This window comes from Arachis stenosperma, chromosome 5 (assembly GCF_014773155.1).
Source record: "Arachis stenosperma cultivar V10309 chromosome 5, arast.V10309.gnm1.PFL2, whole genome shotgun sequence".
NCBI classification, from domain to species: Eukaryota; Viridiplantae; Streptophyta; class Magnoliopsida; order Fabales; family Fabaceae; genus Arachis; species Arachis stenosperma.
Genome location: NC_080381.1, coordinates 18,975,587 through 18,991,640, shown reverse-complemented (window position 1 = coordinate 18,991,640; position 16,054 = coordinate 18,975,587). Strand labels below are relative to the sequence as shown.

General features: G+C 34.0%; 1 protein-coding gene across 1 annotated transcript; it reads right to left on the bottom strand.

Moving 5' to 3' along the window:
- Window positions 1-9,880: 9,880 nt before the first annotated feature.
- On the bottom strand, window positions 9,881-13,604 carry LOC130979828 (pentatricopeptide repeat-containing protein At1g71490). Its single transcript, XM_057903374.1, has 2 exons — window positions 13,468-13,604; window positions 9,881-12,909 (listed from the first exon to the last, which is right to left on the bottom strand). The coding sequence occupies exon 2, from the start codon at window positions 12,738-12,740 to the stop codon at window positions 10,551-10,553; it is 2,190 nt and encodes a 729-aa protein (XP_057759357.1). The 5' UTR covers window positions 12,741-12,909; window positions 13,468-13,604; the 3' UTR covers window positions 9,881-10,550.
- Window positions 13,605-16,054: the final 2,450 nt, after the last annotated feature.

Genomic DNA, 16,054 nt, shown 5'->3' with positions numbered 1-16,054 from the left:
TAGTTTGTTATGTGGTCAAAAGTTTGTTAGAAGACTTGTTTTAAATCTGCTATGCTTAGTAGTATATTTAGGAATTTTAAATTTAAATCAAATCTGATCTAATCTAATAAGATCAAACTGATTTAAATTAGTTATCATATCTTTAGGATTTTAAAATTTAAATCAAATCTGATCTAATCCAATAAGATCAAATCTGATTTAAGTTAGTTATCTTATCTTTAGGAAATTTAAATTAAGTTATCTTATCTTATCTTTTAATTAGTTGTTAGGTGCCTATTTAAACACCTTTGGTGAGACAATTTACATAACTTTTGATGAATAAATTTCAGTTGCTTTTAAGCACGTTTTATTGTGTGAGAAGTGAGGTGAGTGATTTGCTTCGCTTGTTGCATGAGGAAGATTGGAGGATCCAACACTAAGGTGATCTGCGTGGTGGTTTCTTTCAGTTTTCATCCCTCTGATCTAGGTTGTCAAGGACAAGTTCTTTGAAGGTTTAGTAGGGAATCCTTTCTGGTGACCTAGGTTGCTAAGAACATGTATCTTAGAGGTCTAGTAAGAAAACCTTTAATTATCTTTTTATGTTTCCGTTGTGTCTCTTTATGCCAATAAATTCCTCTTCTTGATGTCATTCTTTTCTTGTCCCCTTTTACTAAATAATTCTTATCTATTGTGATAAAAGTTAAAACCCCTAAGTCCCAAGCTATTCCTTATCACAGAGAGAGAATCGGGTGCTGCAGATTTTTATACGGTCATACCGTGTGCAACAAAATCTTCCATTGAATCTCAGTTTCAACATGTGTACACTCACCAAAAGTTTAGGAAAGTCCAAGCACAATTCAGAGTGAAGGCGAATTACATCACAAGATTAACGAACTCCGCTCTAGGCTATTCAATATACGAAATTGGAGAACAAGTTTCTAGCTCAATATTCAACAAGTTTGTGGTTACTTACGACTTAGTAGCAGCCCAAGTGAAATGCCAATGCTTATTATTTGAGTCAAGAGGGATATTGTACCGTCACGCCCTAAGTGTGTTAAGCTTTGAACAAGTAACCCAAGTGTCACCGAGATATATATTGGAACGATAGAGCAAGAAGGTAAAAAGGCAACACACACACATCAAGAGCAGTCACGACGAGCCACTGTTGGAGCCAAGAAGCAAGAGGTTTGACAAATTGGTGTTTTGTTCACAAAATATTTGCGAATTTGCATCAGAATTAGAAGAGTTGACTGCCATTTTGCACCGTGCCTGCGATAACATCATGGTTGAGATGGAAGAGCTAAAAGCTAAAAGAAAGGGGACATGTTCGTTATCTCATGAAGATGCCAACTTGGAATCTGTTAACGAGCTTCAAAGCCTTCCAAAGGTTCGAATAAGAGGACGTCTAAAAAATAGGCTAGGTTCAAAGTTGGACAAACAGATTGCAAATGCCTCAAAGAAGAAGAAAACGAAAGCTCTAAACGAGGTAAAAGTGATGTTCTTTAAATAGGTGGTGATTGAGTTTAATTTTCTTGTTAATAGTTTTGCTAATATGTGAGTTTATTATTTCCAGTTAAACCTTTTTAATGCTACATCAGTGGTACAACCAAATTCCAACCAAGATCATGGACATGTTATGAATTATCAGTTCAGAGAACCAGCAGCAGGGGATAGTTTTTTGGGTGTATAGTTATAGAATATTAGTGTAACGCTCAGTTTTTTGGGTGTATGTCTGAATTTTCTTGTGTTTGCTATTTTATATTTATATATTTTCAGATGCTGCGGTTTATGTTAGAAATTATTGTTTTGTTTAGTTTTTATGGTTTAAGCTTTATGGTTTTAAGGTTTAGGGTTTAGAGGGTTTAGGGTTTAGAGTTTAGGGGTTTAGTCTTTAGGGTTTTAGGGTTCAGGGTTTTAGAGTTTAGGAGTTTAGGTTTTAGGGTTTAGGGGTTTAGGGTATAGGGTTTTAGGGTTTAGGGTTTTAGAGTTTAGGGTTTTAGGGATCCAGCATCAGGGGATAGAACTTTGGGTGTATATTGAAATTATTTGGGTGTAAAATTTCATTTTTTGGGTGTATAGTAGGTTGGGGTGTTTAGTGTTTAGGATTTAGGGTTTTAGGGTTTAGGATTTTAGTGTTTAGGGTTTAGGGTCTGGGGGTTTATGGTTTAGGATTTTAGGGTTTATGGTTTTGGGTTTTGGGTTTTAGGGTTTTAGAGTTTTAGGGTTTAGGGTTTAGGGTTTAGAGTTAGGGTTTAGGGGTTTAGGATTTAGGGTTTTATGGTTTAGGATTTTAGGGTTTTAGGATTTTAGGGTTCAGGGTTTAGGGTTTTAGTGTTTAGGGTTTTAGGGATCTAGCATCAAGGGATAGAATTTTGGGTATATATTGAAATTATTTGGGTGTAAAATTTCATTTTTTGGGTGTATAGCTGGTTTGATGTTGTTTTCCTTCATTTTTTAGAACCTATAATTTAGACCTTTTGAATACAATAGAGACAATTTAATTATGGAAATTTTTTTTATAATAAAACTGGATTATATTGGCAAAATTTTACACCATGTGTTCAAATTGTTACAAGACTACATAACACTTAGATTAATCAATGTCAATATCATAAGAATTTATCTGACAATATGGACTCAACAACAGTGAGGATGGCTTGGACAATCTTACTACATTACTCCCCCTAATGGCTTCAGCTCTGTCTTGATTCATTTCATGGAATAGAATTCGGGAAGCATATTCTACTCTTAAGTAGTCCACCTCCTCATACAGTTTAAAAGAATATTATTTTTAATCAACTATGTTAATTTAGTAAAGTAATAGAGAGTTATATAGTTTTAAACACAATTACCTGAGTCCAATTTTCTCATTCATACTTTCCCCTTTTAACGTTTTCAGATTGAATTATTTCAAGCCATTTCATTACATAAATAGTACAATCATAGCTGAAAAACTAAAAATAAATTAGCAAATTAATATAGGAAAGATTAATTTTCAGAGTGAAAGATTTTTACCTTGTTTTTTAGCCTGAGATGTTAATGTATGGTGGTTCAATTTCCTTATCCTTTTTCTTGAGAGGTGCCCCCAGCATATACCCTCATTCTCGAAATTACATATCCCTTAAAATATAAAACAAATCAAAATATAAGAATAAATTTAGTAAAGAAATACACTCAGAAAATCAGAAACTATACCTTATGTTGGACAGAAATATACTCAAACATCAAAATACAAAACACAGAAACAACTTACAACAAATTTGTTTAGCTTCATTCTGGCTTCAAAGGGACACGTCTTGTGATACGGGTCAAGTATATAAAATTTTTTCTTTCTATCAGCCACCCATATCCACCAATGCTCTGAATAGCAAGCAGGTGCAAAAATCTGAAGCATGTCGACATTGAACAGTGTTTTAGTTTAATTGGCACATAAGAAAATAATTGTGATAAGAAGTTTTAGAAACGAAAACTTACATATGGATGTGATGCTAATTTTTTGAGGTCCAAAAAAGGGTATAAACATTGGGTAGTCTTCGACCCTAAATGGCTTTTTGGTTTTAGGCTGTAAGAATTCGCCATCTGGATGATTTTCAATGGCCATGTTCTGCAATATTTGTGAAACACCAAATGAAATAATTAATACACCCAAATGAATACAGAAAATACACCCAAGGTTGAATTGAAGTACACCTTACCATAATATCAGGGGGAGACAGTATATTTCTTCTTGAAACCTTTTAATGTTTTGTTGGTTTAAGATCAGGCACATGGCAATGACAATCTATAAAAAAACCAAATCAATTTACATGAATTGCAGTTACATTTCATGATAAAATCATTAATGTTATTCTAATATTACCTCAGCTTCTATATGTATAGCAGCTTTCATAGATGCGAAGTGGATTTTTGACAAAATGAATCGATCTTGGGCTTTGATGGTGCACACTGGGTCATACTCATTACTGTTTTCATCTCCGTATGTCTTCACACGTGTGGCCCAGACATAACATTTCTCTTTCATTTCAGCCGAGATCTCGTTGCTCTTCACAGGAGTTTTAAACTTTTCAAAAATTTCTTTGCCACTTTGCTTTTCAATCTATGGACTTTTACCTTCTGCATAATCCAATGCTGTTTTTACCCCACTGTTTGCAATTTTTTTCACCAGTTCCTCTAATTGTTTGATTAGTTTTGGTGTTTCAGGACTTTTGCCCTCTGCCCCTCTTGCGTTGGTGCTTCTTCTTGACTTGAATCAGTCAAGCCAAGATTGAATGATGGCATCGAACCTTCTTTAGGAATGTAGGATGTTGTCCGGGCCATCATCATCAGTGCAGCAGCGTCTTCTGGGAGTTGGATTACTGCGTGATGACATATAACGTACTATAAGAATAAAAGTAGACGAATGATATTGAAAATCAAAATTTACTCTGCTGAACTTACATTTTAGATGGAGCTGGTAGAACCGTGGGTGTGCTTTCATCAGGTTTCGGGAATTGTGGAGTGCTGCAGGGTTAGATAAAATGAATCATATTATAAAAAAACCAGTTATAGATCTTATGTGAAGGTATACACCCAAATAAGTAAAATATACACCCAAACAAGGATAATATACACCCAAATAATAACCAAATACACCCCAAATATCATTCCTTACCTTTTTGTTCTTTCTTCACTAATTTTCTCTCTAGGAGACTTTACAGGGGATGGTTCAATTTCTGGCACAGGAGTTGTCTGGGATAGAGGGACATAAACTTGAATCGAAACTCTAAACAAGACAAAAATAAAAAGTTAAGAAAGCCCGTGAAAATTCATTATTATAAGGTTGAAATTTACTTGTAAAACTCACATTGAAAGTGCTTCATTTTGTGACTGTGTCTCCACCTGCACAACCATCATGTTCTGTTCAGCTGGGTCATTGGTTGATTCTTCTACCAGACTCAACCTGAAATACACCGAAAAAAAGTTAAAATACACCTAAAGCATTGAAAAGAAACACAGGCTTTATTTTTTGAGAACTTACGTAGTTGCAGTTTTTGCTTTTTTTCCTGCCTTTTTTTTCTTGAATAAAATATTAAAGGACTTTTTTTTTCTAAAAAAATATATATACAGAATTAGAAGCAGAAGGTAAAAAAAGATAAAAGCAACCGGTATTAGAAAGAGAAATTACATGCTATCCGCCGGTTCGTTTATGCTGCTTTGATCTGTTTGTCCTTGAGATAAAGGATCATTCTCACTTCCTAAGTTCACCTCCGGTATTCTAAGTATAGAATAAATATCATTCAGTAAAAATATCATACAGTTAAATCAGGATAACAAGATTTTATTAAATAAAGGTTCTTACATTTCGGATGAGTCATAGTGACCTTCTGTCGATGGCAGCGGAGCTCCCTTCTTCCTGGGAAACCAAAAACAATTATGAGCAACCCAAAAACACCTTAAAATGCCTACTATACACCCAAATGTAACAAACCCCTGTGCAGCAGCTTTTTCATTCGTTTTCTTCTTTTTAGATTCCCTTAAGTATTCTTCTAATACTTAAGTTTCAAGTTCAGATCTGACAGTACATGCATAAAAGAACATGTTAACAAATATAGTTTTGATGATAAATGGTAATATAGCTTTACAAAGTATCTTACCCATTATAGGATTGAGTTTGTTCAGAAGACGAATCCTCAACAACTTGCTATCTCTTTTTGGATTGCGCCCTGGAAAAAAAAGTATGAATCAGAAAAACAAAATAAAATTGATGATAAAATACTATCCAAAGCAGTGCTTACTTGTTAGGTGTTCTCTGATTTTTTTTTGTTTTTTGTTTTTTTATTGGAGATGATTCTTCACTTCTGAAAGTTAATAAGAAACGCTCTGTTAATACATGAAATTTTGAAAATAAACGGAAAAGAAAGCAATGATAATTTCATAATATTACTCATCATTCGATTCAGTTTCTGAATTAGAATCCTCCTGAATCTTCTTCCTTTTTTTGGATTCCATTCTGGAAGGCAAACAATCATTAGTAAAAAACACCCTAAAAGTGACAAAACACACCCTAAAAGTGATAAAATACACCCAAAATATTACTTACTTCTTGGCCGTTCTGGTGGGTTGTTTCCTTTTTGGTTCCTCTGAGTCTTCTTCAGACTCAGACTCAGAGAAAGAATAGACTTCAGTTTTAGATGTATCACTCTCAGATGATCATGAACTTGCCTTGGTTTTTTTTGGTTTTTTATTTTTTTCTTTCTTTTTTTCCTTCATTTGTTTCAACTTCTTTTTTGTTTCTGCTTTCTTTACAATCCCCTGAAACAGTAGAAATGTTAGTTTACAGCATCTACATAAATAAAATACACCCAAATTAGAGAAGGTATGCTGTTCATTTACCATATGTCCATCTATTTCTGCCATCATCCTTGCAACCAACTGCTCTCTATTCCAGTTGCTAACCAAGGGCAATCCAGGTTTTTCTTCTCCTTTCTTGTCTTTGTTTTTTGCCAGATAGAAATAGATTATCATCAAGGTAAAGAGGCAGCCGTCGATTGATTTTTTTCTTTTTCAGACGATAATTAGTTATGCCTTTGATGATAAAATTCAGCACATGGGCTTCCCAGTTGCCCTCTGTTATTTTGTCCATGTTAAAAATTGGAGCTAGGTGCACAAGAGAGATTTTGTTTATTTTGTTGGCAACAAGAACGCCATCTGAATATAGAGGATAAAAATCCTCTTGAACATCAGGCGATCTTGTTCATTTTCAACACCAATACTCATAATCTCATCTGTCAGATTCTTTAGAGTCTTCCCCTGGAATCTTCTAAAAATATGTTTGTTCTCTTCAGAAAGTTCTTTATAACTCACTTTCTCAGGAAATAGATCTCCTACAAAAAAGAAAACAATTTACACTGTAAATTAGTTGAAATACACCCAAATATCACTCATATATACCTATATTTATTTCTTTACTACATGATAGCAGAATAAGATATTATGAAAAATGGAAGTATAGAGGTTTTCTGTAATCAGTTACCTGATGCATTAAGGCTAAGGGCAGCCCCTATTGTGCTGGGTTTAACTCTAAAGGAACCATAGCTTGTTTCAAGTGTGTTTTTGTCCAAATTAAAGGAGTTAGCCAACTCCTTTAATAGTTTGTCATGCACCCTCATTGACAGGATGTGCATCAGTCCATCAAAACCTAATTTCCGAACAATCGATTTCTTTGTCTCGCTCATATTTTCAAATTTTTTACTCAACAATCTGGTGGTACACTTCAAGTCTTTGGTTTGCTGTAAAAAAAAAAGAAGCAAAATTAGAGTCATTAAAATAAGATATATTTGTATTAGGAAAATTTGACTTGTTCTAAGACATATATTTGTGCTTACATTATATTTTTTTTCCACCTTGGTTCTTGCTTGCCATTTTTACTGCAATTCAATAGATAAAAAATACACCAAAAAATCAGAGACATACACCCAAATATAAGTCAGATATACCCAAATATCAGCCACATACACCTAAACTCAGTCACATAAACATTTTATTTTTTCAATTAAATGAAATTAAATAAGTTCAAAATCATATTTAATTCAACCAAACAGGCATAAAATGACATTACAAGGTCAAACACAATTAGAACAGTACCAGTTAGACTTCAAAACTCCTAATATATATATATATATATATATATATATATATATATATATATATATATATCAGTCCCATACACCTCTACATTTTTTGGATTATATGACATTATATGAGTTCATCAGAAAGATATTTAAGTTCAAAATGCCACTAAAAGCAACAGTGGCATGTCAAGTCCGACATATATGCCCAAAAATATGCCATATACACCCAAAAATCATTTAGAAGAAGAAGAGTCTTTCATGTAAGCATGCACAAACCTACTTAAAAAACATGTAAATATGCACAAAACATGTACCAAAACAGATCAAAATACACGTTAAAGTATTCATTAGAAGTACGTGAAATAGAGTAAACGAAGAATAGTATCATCAGAACAGTAATATGAGATCTAAGCCAAGAACAGTGAAACAGAGAGAGAAATACTGACGATATAGTGCTTCGATTTCATATAACACAAATGTGAAAAATCTAGAAGAACAGTAAAATAGTACCTTGAATAATGTTTCTTCGTTCTTTCTGGTGATTTTTTATGGAGATTTGTATGTTTTCTTTTTTATTTCTTCTACTCTTCGCGAGGAGTTGGAACGTTTCTTCAGAATCGTAGTTTGTTTCGAATGTGGCTTTAATCTTGACGGTTTGGGATTTGATTGAGGAAGAAGAGGAAGAGTCTATCATAATGAGCGTGTTTTGGAAAAACGCAACTGTTGATTAAGGCGCGTGCGTTTACGCTCGATTGTAGAGGAGTGTAGTGCGCGTGCTTTTTCTTGGGTTTGGGCCAACTTATATAGCTTGTAAGCCAAAAAGGTTTGTATGTGTAGCAGGCCTGTTTTTAATAACATCCTAAATTTAGTGTAGGGGTGTGCATGAGCTGGGTTTGATGTGATCCAAACCTGACCCGAAATATATACCGAGCCTATTTATTAGATCCGAACCCGGCCCTAAACCCGATGAAACCTATACACTTTCGGGCCATGATTATACCGGGTAAAAATCGGGTGAAAACTGGGCCGTTAACATTACATTACTTTGATACCTTCTTATAAGCTAGCATGTGAAAATATCCAAATTTTCAAAACTCTAACCATTATTTGACATGGTAAAATTCACTTAGAAAAATATAACAAGAACCAACTCTTCTTTAAAATTAAAACATAACCATAATCAATACTAATATTGTCTAATAACACCAAATATTTAAATCAATACAAATAACACAATATTATGCATTAGTCTAAAATCTTATGCATTTTAAACATAAAACATTAACTTATAGTCTTATAATAACTAATAACACAAAATATTAAGGTTTACAATACTTAAATTTCACATAAGAATAGCCATCATCCATCACTAATAACACAAAATATTAATTGTGTACGATGACCGTGCCACCAGACCGAGTTCGGGTGACCTGAACCATGGCTCGGACCCGACCCGAAATAATGACCGAGTCTATTTTTAAGATCCTTACCCAACCCTAAACCCAGTGAAATTACACCAAAATAGCCCCTAAAGTATTTGGGGTCGGGTCAGGTCTTCGGACTGAGCCGAACCATGCACACCCCTAATTTAGTGACTAAATAATTATTAATTATAAATAAGTACTAATTAAATAAATCACCATCTTTATTAACTACACCCAACATTTTGATTGTACTCAATTTTCATTAATTGGATAAATCACTATTTTTTGAGAAAGAAAAAAATAAGTATTAACTAAAGAGTAATTTTTTTAATGATATAGTTTTAAAGATATTCGTATTTATTACTTTCTTAATATGTATATATTTTTATTTTTAAATAATTAATTTAAAATTAAGAGAGTATTTATTCATCTTTTGAATTACTTTTTGAAAAAAAAAATTAAGAAGAGTACTTATATGTGTGATATGTGTGTGCGCGCGCCCGTGTGTGCGTTTAGCATTTTCTTTATTATTTCTATTAGAAGAAGTAATGTTTTGCTACCTTAAGTAAACAATGTTACTTATCGAAAAGATAAAAGTTTAAAAATATTTTAATGAATTATGTATTTTAATTTAAACTAAGAAGATTCAAGACCAAATATAATGAAAGGAAAGGATTATGAAAATTTTGGCAAACGATATGTATTATTACATTTAATTAATCAACTACTTTTTATTGGGTCGCAAAACTTCCAGTTTTTATATTATCTGACGCTGCAAATTCTCAGAAAAAAACAAAAAAAATGTATAATTCATAATAGAAGAATGACAATTCTAATTTAAAATAAGAACTCTCATTAAAGCTTCCATCCATGAAAGAGTTTAATCATTCTTCATTTTTTTTTTCTAATCTTCTTGATATATACAACTTGTTAAACAAATTTTCAGAAACTTTAAGGGATGCATTAAAACATTGCTTGGGTTAAAAATACAAGAACAGCAATCTATATAATTTAGTATGAGATAATACTCAATTTGGTCCCTGAACTTACACGCGAGACTCAATTTAGTCCTGAAGTTTTAATTGCCTCTATTTAGTCCCCAAACTTTGTGAACATAACTCATGTTAGTCCTTGAAACAATTTTCAACGTACAAATGTTAACAGAACACTGTTGTGACAGCCGGATGCCACGCTAAACTTTGTAAAATAATGTCGATTTCGTTTTGGCACTCAAATAACCCAAAAACAACATCCTAAATAGTGTTTATTAAAATTTTACCTAACAAAATAAGTAATACGATGCTGTTTTTGAGCTACTTAAATGTCAAAACCAAAATTGCATCATTTTACAAGTTTTAACGTGACATGTGATAGTCTACAACAGCGCTCTATTAATGTTTTTATACTAAAAATGTTGTCAGGGACTAATATGAGGCACGTTTATAAACTCCGGGGACTAAATAGAGACAATTGAAACCTCATGGACTAAATTGAGACTCGCGTGTAAGTTCAGGGACCAAATTGAGTATTATCTCATTTAGTATACACTTCCTACAACATTCAACTCTTCAAAATCTTCCTCGGATGAAACAATCTCCTCATTACTTACATAACCAGCATCTTTCATCACTTCATTGAGTCCATCTATTAAGGGGTAGATCTCATAAGCATGAGGATTGGAAGTGTCTCCCACCACAAATGGAGAAAACTCATTGCCAACATCAACCCAAGCACAGCCTGGTGCCTTTCTCACACCCATGTTCTTCATGTAACTCCTCACTTCTGCAAGCTTGCTCCAATAACCAGCGTCCGCATACATATTCGCAATCAACACATAATAACCTGAGTGATCAGGTTTCATTTCCATCAATTTTCCTGCAGCCCATTCCCCCATCATTGTGTTTCCATGGGTTCGACAAGCTCCAATGAGTGTTGCCCACATTGCGGAAGTTGGCTTGCATGGCATCCCAGTAATAACATCCCTTGCTTTGTTCAGATGGCCAGCCCTTCCATAGAGATCAACCATGCAAGCAAAGTGCTCAATGCGCGGTATCATCCCATGAACATCTATCATCTGTTTAAAGAGTAACTGACCCTGAGATACAAGACCAGAATGGCTGCAAGCTGTTAAAACTGCAACCATTGTCACATGGTCTGGTTTAATCTTCAACTTGCACATCTCTTCAAATAGTTTTAGAGCAGTTTGTCCTTCTCCCTTCATACCGTACCCCAAGATCATGGAAGTATACGTGACTTCATCTCTTGTACTCAGCGAATCAAACACTCTTCTGGCTTCTAAGACTTTGCCAGACCTCGCATACATGTCCACCAGAGCGTTCCACAATAATAAATACTTATCAAACTCTTCGCGCTTCATGATGTAGCCATGAAACTCCCTGCCATGTTGCAGATTCGCTATGCGAGCACAAAGGGGAAGAACACTTGCAATGGTTACAAAATTTGGTTCAACACCCTTGTGTAACATTTCTCTGAAAAGGAGTGAGACTTCCTCAGATTGATCCATGTGTGCATATCCAGAAAGCATCGCATTCCAAGTAACTAAACCCTTGTCTTCCATTCTGTGGAACATTATATATGCATGCCTGAGATCACTACATCTGGAATACATTGTAATTAATGCATTTCTTACGTTTTCAAATGCATCTAAGCATGTCCTTACAGCATGACCATGAATCTCCTTTCCCAATTTAAGGGCTCCAATGTGGGAACATGCATTCAATCCAACAACCACCGCAACATTGTCCAAATGAATTTTAGTTCTCATCTGAGAAAGCATCTGAAGTGCCCCACTAAAATTTCCTGAATGCAAGCACCCTCCAGCAATGGTATTCCAAATGATCACATTCATTTCAACACCCTCCTCTTGCATGCATCCAAATAGCCAAAACGCTTCCTCCCACATCCCCCTTGAAGCATAACAATTGATCATAGTGTTCCAAGAAACATCATCCCTATGGTACATTTTATCGAATATTTGGCGAGCAACCTTCAATTCCCCAAACCTACCATACATAGAGACCAATGCATTGTGCACAAACAAGCTCCACCCAATTGAGCTAGCCTCAATAGACTTATGAACCTCCACACCAATAGCAAAATCTAACAATTCCCCACAAGCCTTTAGAACAGAAGGGTAAGTGAAATCGTCAGGTTCAATCCTCTTATTCACCATTTTCTTATACGCAGAAAGACCCTCCATAAAGAGCCCATTTCTAACATAGGAAGATATAACCATATTCCAAGGCAATGGATCCAAACTAGTTGAGCTCTCAACAACAACATTAGCATCAGCAAGGAGAGTGAAACTAGTGTAAAAATTAGTGAGCCTTGAAACCAAAACAGGGTGTTGATCAAGACCCAATGAAATGACTTGGGTATGAAGCTGCTTACCCTGTGGCAATGATTTAAGGTTAGTGCAGCCCAAGAGAAGAGAACTAATGGGGTGTAACAAGATATAGGAAGAAGAAGCAGTAGAAGGTGATGGTGCTGCATGTTGCTGTATTTGAAAGAAGGTTTTGAATGCGTTAGACAAGTTGGCTTGGTTGACGAAGTCCTTGAGAGCTGCAACAAGAACACCAACCATAGATGCATTAGTGAAGGCATAGTGTTTGTCAAACTGTTTGGTGGGTTGTTTCCATGATTTGGGTAGGAACCTCTGAATTCGTGAGAGTAAGAGTTTTGTGGGTATAGTTGTAGAAGATGGCATAAACTGTCATGGCCAATAAGGAGCAAGCACATGTCTTGAACAACATTTGATGGGTTTGATTCTGTAATAGGGTCGTGGAGCTCAATAATTTTAAGTTGTGAATATGGAGGGAGTACCCAAGTGTGGAAGATGCAGTGCTGTTGGAGAAGTGAGATGTCGTATATTTTACCTGAAATTGAAGACAAATGGAAAATTGCAAGTCATAGAATCATAAAGGGATAGTAAATAGTGACTCCTAAATGGTAAATAGTAATCTTTCATAATTCAAAACTAAAATGCAACCAAACTATTAGAAAGAGACTTCATAGTTTTTGGGACGACAATCTAAATTACAACCAACCTAAAGCATTGAGTTCAAAAGAACAAAATCACTAACAGGCAATTCCTCAAACACCTCATGTGCGTCCACCACCAACGCAAATTTCAAGTAAGTACTAACAAAAACACTCCCCATAAACACATCTAATTCCAACCCAAATTCAAAACAACAATACATGAATCTTCTCAACCTTTTATCCTGCACATAAGCAAAAAGGTGACAAACATCTTAAATCCGAAACACCAGGGAGTTGTATAGGTCACTCCTTGGAGCATTATCATGCATAGTAGATTTGAATGAGTTAACAGGAGATAACCATCGTGACAAAGTTTAAATGGCGGCATGATGTTAACGTGCCCACCATTAATGGAATCAACAAGCAAACACAGAACCAGAGTTAATGGTTACCTGTAGAATGCAGACCTTAAGCAACGGCGAGGGGAATATGTGGCGGCAGCGGCAGCATGACCCTGACTCCGTCAGCAGCTCATGGTAAAGGGCGAGACTCCGGCGACGGCAAGGCGAGACAAAGGAGTGAGGACCAGGGTTGTTGGTCTTTGTTTTTGTGTTTACGTTTTTGGTCGGAAAGGGGTTGCTGGACTAGTCTCACTTTTTGATAGTGGCTGGTCTTGTTCTAAGGCCCAATTAAGATTAAAAAAAAAATAATTACTCTAATAATTTTTACAATTATACTCTACTTCCATGTAAAAAATGCATCCAAGTTATCCAAGTAATATTGGCCAGACGCGCTCCCCTTCCCCTCACTCGTTTGTCATACACCCGCTACATATAACGTACTCCAACCTAAAGCTTTGCTTAACGTAAACCTTCTTCTCTGCTCGGGTTCTTTCTTATTGTTCTGCATTGTCTTCGTTGTTCTCTTCTGATCACGTTAGTCTTCTCGTTTTTTCTTTTGATTTGGTTACGTTGCATTTATATTCTTCCTATTCTTCTTCGATCTGCACTTCTGAATCAAAACAATGACTGGCTCAATTTCAAATAAGTTGAATGAGAGCGATTTGAATTATTCTTCTAAAACGAATCAAACTGACAAAGTTTGGATTATTCAATTTTGAATCGAATTGAATAGAATGCAATTGCTAATTTGAATTGAATTGGATTTGAATTGAATGGATGGAGGTGTACTGAATTGAATTAATTAAATTGATAATCTGCAAATTGTAGACAGAGCTGTTTGAATTTGATTTTATATAATGAATTATGTTTCGTTCACTCAGTACTATACAATTGTTTCACCATGAGTACGCGTTCGGTTAATTATGCAGAAAGATGTTTGAATTTGATTTTATATAATGGATTATGTTTCATTCACTCAATACTATACAATTGTTTTATCAGTACGTATTCGATTCATTATGCAAAAAGCTGTTCGAATTTGATTTTATATAATGGATTATGTGTTTCACCATGAGTACGTGTTTGGTTCATTATGCAGAAAACTGTTCGAATTTGATTTTATAAAACGGATTATGTTTTATTCACTCAGTACTATACAATTGTTTCACATGAGTACTTGTTTCGGTTCATTATGCATAAATATGTTCGAATTTGATTTTATATAATATATTATGTTTCGTTCACTAAGTACTATACAATTATTTCACCATGAGTATGTGTTTCGGTTTATTATGCAAAAGATGTTCGAATTTGATTTTATATAATGGATTATGTTTCGTTCACTCAATACTATACAATTGTTTTACCATAAGTACGTGTTTCGGTTCATTATGTAGAAAACTGTTTGAATTTGATTTTATATAATGGATAATGTTTCATTCATTTAATACTATACAATTGTTTAGTCACCAAAAAAATACTATACAATTGTTTCACCATAATAACATGTTTGGTTCATTTCTGTTATGCACAATTTAAAACTCTCCCTCCCCACCTTCTACTACTTCTTCACCAAACATAGAAGGAGAAAAAGACAAAAAAAACCGTAGCAATAACAACAAAAGAATAACGATAAGGAGAAAACACGTGAAGGAGAAGGAATGCGGAAAAGAAGGAGGAGAATGAGGAAGAGGAGCATGAAGAAGAAGGCGAAGAAGAAGACACTCCGTGCGTAAACGAGTGTGAGAAGAAGAAGAAGAAGCGCGGGAGAAGAAGATGAATAGAAGAAGAGAAGAAGAGAATAAGCGTTGGGCAAAAGTGATTTCGTATGTGTCGGGCGCGTGTACTTCACGTTTCATTTAATGGTATTGAGTTTTTTTAGTATTGGGCCAACTTAGATGAACTTGGATACAAAATTACATGGATGTATAGCATGACTGTAATTTTTATAATTTTACTAAATTTTTAATTATATATCTATATTTTTTTATTTAATTAAATTTTTATATTACTTTTAATTTTATGATTATGTCCTTTTTATGTTAAAAATATTAAAATTAACAGAAATTTTTTTTCAAAATACATACCTTAAAGATCCAATTAAGTTTTTAATTATGAATATTTTCAATTTATGAAAAAATATTCAGTTAAATCTAATATTTTTTTATATTTTAAAAGATTTAAATATAAAATTAAAAGTAGTATAAAGATTAAATTAAAAAAAATATACAAATCTAATTACAACTTTAATAAAACTATAAGAACCAATAAAATAATTAAACTTAAAAAAATAATAAAATGAAAATAAAAAAAAAGTCTAATGCAAATTTAAGAATTTTTGACTTTGCTGAATTAGTGTGAGAAAAAAAAGACTTTGCAGAGTTTATGAATTTTGAAAGTAAAAGAGTCTTAATAAAAACTATGTGCAATTAACTTTACCCAAAATTATTAAATTATTTAATAATTTTTAATTAACAATTTCACATTGTATTTTAGTCTCCACCCATACCATATACATAGACTCGGTGGACATGCATGCATGCTGAGTCAACCTAGCTGAATTCGTTGGCATATAGCTGCAATTTGTTGAGCAACCTTTGTTGTCCACAAGAAGAACCCTATACCTTATAGGCTTCTC